This window comes from Athene cunicularia, unplaced genomic scaffold (genome assembly GCF_003259725.1).
Source record: "Athene cunicularia isolate RWA unplaced genomic scaffold, athCun1 SCF_19, whole genome shotgun sequence".
Lineage (NCBI taxonomy): Eukaryota > Metazoa > Chordata > Aves > Strigiformes > Strigidae > Athene > Athene cunicularia.
Window position 1 is genome coordinate 1 of NW_020799255.1, and position 4,546 is coordinate 4,546.

A 4,546-nucleotide genomic window follows, 5' to 3' on the forward strand; every position below is an offset into this window, starting at 1 on the left:
TCTAATTTGCTTTGATTTGCAGGTTTGAAGCAGAAAATGTAGATTATTTTTTTTTAGCACAGGGAAAAATAGGGATTTATGTGATTTTTCCAGAAAGACGGATTTCTGAGCAGCGTTCTGGGGCGAGAGGAACCGCTATGGGTAGGTGAAACCTCCCGGCTGCCTGGCGATGGGTGCTCGTGCCACTCGCGGATGCTTTTTGAGCATCAGTAACACATTTTTTTGGTGTTAAAAAAACAAACGCCACAGCGCTAAATTTCTGCAAAAAGCAGAACAATTCAAAATTTCTAGTAGTAGTCAGCATCTTTGGGGTTTTCCTGTTTTTTTTTCTCACATTTATTCACACTTCTCTTTTCCGTTCAGACTTTGGCATTTCCCAGGGTTCATGTGTCCCCGGGTGAGCTCAAGCTGCACTCAAAAACCCCGTTCTGGTCTAGCAGTGACCCAAAAAGGACCAGAAACACCCCAAAAAAAGGGATTTGCGTCAAAGTGGGAGCAAAGGCGAGGTAGGGAGCGCAGCGTAAGCCAGCAAACTGCGGCTGAGCGCCGGCTGGGTTTGCACTGAGCCCACGGCTCGCAGGCAAGACATCCAGCAGGACCCAAAACGGTTGGTTTTAGCCCCAAAATACGGAGCTGGGCATTCGGGAGCCGTGCAGGAGCGAGCACCTGTCCCCTGCAGCGACGGGGCCGTCGGGGCTGGTTTGCCGGGTTGGGAGGAGGGTGTGGCTGTGGGGCTGCTGAAATTAATACGTTTCTGTATTAAAAATACCTATTTAAATTTCAGCCTCCAGAGGTGGCCAGTGGAATGCCAACACACGAGGTAAGGCGCTTTGTGGGGTTTTGGGTTATTTAGGGGATTTTTAACCTCTTCAGGGTAAAAAAGGGATGCTTCCTAACGCCTAGAAAATAATTAGTTAAAAAAATAAATGAATAAAATGTTAAAAATTTCCCAGCCTCTCCCCTTTCCCAGCCTTCCCCCCTGCACTGGTTAGAAATCAAAGCCAGGAGGGATTTCACCCCAAAAACCGGACGGACAAAGGGACGTGGGAATCGACCCAGCCCCTGGCCAGGACTCTCCGTGGCGGGCGGGTGACACCTCCCTGGTCTTCCCCACAGCTCTTCCTCGCTGCTGCCCTCCTCTTCCTCGTCGGAGCAGGCAGCGGGGCTAATGGAGCAGCCGCAGGCCGGACGGTGGGAGCGAGGGGAGGGGCACGTCCGCCCCCCCCAGGTGAGTCCTTGACCTTGGCCGGCTGCTGGAAAGGGGAAGAAAATCAGACAAAAAAAGCTCCTGAGTTGAGGTAGAGTCAGGGAGATCGTGTAACTGCCACCACCGTGGGCAAAACTCAACGCGGGGGAGATTTATTAAACTTGCTGGTAATTTAGAATCGAGTGGGATGGTGAGAACCAGAACTAGATCCCCCAGCCTCAGCTGCACTCCTGACTCTCCCACCGAGGGGGGGGGCCTGTGGCCGCAGGGCGAGTCCCAGAGTCACGGAGGGTTTGGGCTGGGGGGTCCTTAAACCCACCCAGTGCCACCCCTGCCCCGGGCAGGGCCACCTCCCACCAGCCCAGGTTGCCCAAAGCCCCGTCCAACCCGGCCTTGAACCCTGCCAGGGGGGGCACCACAGCTGCTCTGGGCAGCCTGTGCCAGGGCCTCACCCCCCCGGGAGGAATTCCTCCCTTAGAGCTGATCCAAATCTCCCCTCTGTCAGCTTAAAACCGCCACCCCTCGTCCTGTCCCTCCCCCTGATGACGAGTCCCCCCCCTTCCCGCAGCCCCTTTCAGACGGGGGGGCCGCTCTAAGGTCTCCCCGGAGCCTTCTCTCCTCCAGCTGAACCCCCCAACTCTCCCAGCCTGTCCTCACAGGGGGGCTCCAGCCCCCCAGCATCCTCGTGGCCTCCTCTGGCCCCGCTCCAGCAGGTCCGCGTCCTTCTGCTGTGGGTGCCCCCGCGCTGGGCCCAGCCCTGCGGGGTCTCCCGGGAGCGGGGTGAGGTCAGTTCAGAACAGTTTGGGGTTTAGTCCTCCTCGAGCTGCTCCCGTGGGCCCTCCCACGGGCTGCGGCCCTTCGGGACGACGCTGCCCCAGCGCGGGCTCTCGCGGGGTGTCTTCACCAGCACCCGGAGCACCTCCCCGCCCTCCTCCACCAGCCTTGGTGTCTGCAGGGTTGTTTCTCTCACGTTTTCTCCTTCCTCTCTCGCAGCAGGTTTTGTTTTTTTGCCTTACACACGCTGTCACAGAGGCACCACCAGTGTCCCCAGGGGGCTCAGCTTTGGCCAGCGAGTGGCTCGTTTCGAAGGCAGCTGGTCCCGGCTGTGTCCGTGTCGGGCAGCCCAGTGACTTGTCACAGAGGTCGCTGGCGCCACCTGCCCCTCCCGGAAACCCGGCCACCAGAACCCGGTGCCCAGGCTCATCCCTCCCTCTGCCCTCCAGTCTGTGAAGGCCTCTGCTTGTCTGATTTTTAGCAGGATTTCCCCCCATTTTGTGCCCCCAAATTTATTAAGGGTGGGTGGAGACTCCCTTGGCCATCCGTGCTGGGGTGAGCCTGGGCCGTCACGTGGAAGCCACCAGCGTCCCCAACGGGGGTGGGTCTCTGCCCGACGTCCCTCCAGCCCTTTGAGCTGATGGGGCAGGATGGAGCCATCTCATTTCACCCAAATCCCCCGTTTCCGCCCCGCAGCCGCCAGCTGGAGCCCTCCCCGGAGGAAGCGAGAGGAGGAGCCACCTTCATACCTGAAGTGGGTGACTTTTGAAGGCGAGCTGCCCGCCGACGCCGTCTCCAGCTGGAACAACTACACCGGAGGATGGAGTACGTCTGCTCAACGGAGAAGCTCAACTGCAACCCCGGTGCCTACATCCCCGAGCGCGGCCCCTTCTGCTTCTTCCCGTACGGGGAACGGGAGCGGAATAGCCCCAGCTTCAAGGTGCTGGTCAACGTGGGAGGCTTTGAGGCGCTGGACTGGGTGGATGACTCCTTCGGCAGCGTGCCTGAAAACGCCGTGGAGGGCTGCCCGTCACAAGACATCTTCATCGGGAGGAACCACTACGGCCTGGGCAAGATCTCCAAAGTGCAGAGGGCTGCCTTCATGATGGTGGACGATCAGGAGGTTTGGTACAAGTGGTACCAAGTCCTGGTGGTCAGGAAGGGCCCGGCAGATGTCACCATCTCCGACGTCCACTACAACATGAGCGGGGCAGTGGAGCACGGGGAGGACGTTGCCCTGACGGGGACCACGGTGAGGAACGAGGGCTGCCAAGCGCTGGGCAGAGCGGCCACCTTGGAGGAGGTCACTGAGGTGGAGAACGACTGGGAGGTGGACCAGAAGGTCTTCGCCACCATCCACGGGGTGTTGCGAGCCGCTCTCCTGACCTTCACCGGGACGGACTGGGAGGTCACCGACATCACCAGCATCCCCTGGGTGGGGTCGGCCAGCACCAGCAAGTACGTTGTCCAGACCCACGTGGCGGAGGAGGAGGTGAAGCCCCGGACAGCGTGCATGGTGGCCCTGGAGGGCCGCCGGTCGGCCATCCGCGTCCCCTTCTCCGCTCAGCTGACCCGTGACTTTGGCGGTGGCCACCGGCACCGTGTGGCTGTGACGGGGTGGGCTCGCGGCCGGGCCGTGGGGGGTGTCCGGGCCAGCGTCAAGCAGTGCTGGCCCATTGCCGGGGCCCTGCCGTGCCAGGCGTAGGGGACGCCGAGGCCTTTCGGTGCCTCTGGCACCTTCCACGTGACACAGAGAACGCCACGTGGCTTTTCGCAGTCTGCTTTCTCCTGTTCTTCTTTTTTCCCTCCCCAAATAACCACTGTCTCACCCCAAGTTAGGATAGCAGGAACTTGGAATACAGCAAAACGGCGCTTTTTGTGTTTGTTTTTTGGCCTTCCTTATTTTTCATATATTTTGTTTTCACAGCATAACCTTCATCCCTCTCTGAAACGACATGGAATGCCGAAAAATATGGGGTTTTCATCTTTATTTTTTTATTTCCCCAAAAATAACCTCCATCTCCCCTCAAAAAGACACAGCAGGTGTGGAATACTGAAAAACGCTGCTTTTACGGTCTGGGTTTTCGGGTTTTTTTTTCCTCAATAATCTTCATCTCTCCCAGAAACAGGATGGCACCAGCACAGAATGCAGAAAAATACATTTAGGGTCTCTGTTTTTCCTCTTTTTCTGCCATAACTTCCATCGGGCGCCTCTCTCCGTCCCGGTGGAGCAGCCGCCCGTGCTGCATGGACACGGATTCCTGCCACGCCGCCCGCGTTGCCTTTTCCTCGCGTTTCATGAAAAACGCTGCAGAGCAAACAGATCCAGGTGTGTGGTTCCTTAGAACGCTCCCCAAAAGTCATTTTTAGATGCAAAAGTGTGAGGAAAAAGGAAAAATAAAAAGCCAAAATAAGGGATGCGAAGGCAAGGACGTGTTGCAGGGTGACGGGGCGGGGGGCGGTGTCCTCGGAGGCGCTCCGGGTGTGGCATCATCTCGGGGTGAGGGGGGACCAAAGCCGCCCCCCCCCGGCGGCCAAGGGGTTCACCCCCTCCTCGCCCCCCCT

At 58.4% G+C, this 4,546-nt stretch overlaps 1 protein-coding gene across 3 annotated transcripts; it reads left to right on the forward strand.

Annotated features, from left to right (window-relative positions):
* Window positions 1-6: 6 nt before the first annotated feature.
* Window positions 7-3,945, forward strand: LOC113490631 (natterin-3-like). Of its 3 annotated transcripts, XM_026867164.1 has the most exons (5): window positions 7-141; window positions 364-506; window positions 785-820; window positions 1,117-1,228; window positions 2,678-3,945. In XM_026867164.1, exon 5 carries the CDS (start codon window positions 2,802-2,804, stop codon window positions 3,684-3,686), a length of 885 nt encoding a protein of 294 aa, XP_026722965.1. In that variant the 5' UTR covers window positions 7-141; window positions 364-506; window positions 785-820; window positions 1,117-1,228; window positions 2,678-2,801; the 3' UTR covers window positions 3,687-3,945. The 3 variants fall into 3 exon arrangements, with proteins under 3 accessions (XP_026722965.1, XP_026722964.1, XP_026722966.1); XM_026867163.1 differs by having other exon boundaries at window positions 7-506; XM_026867165.1 differs by lacking the exons at window positions 7-141; window positions 364-506; window positions 785-820; window positions 1,117-1,228 and adding an exon at window positions 2,220-2,582.
* Window positions 3,946-4,546: the final 601 nt, after the last annotated feature.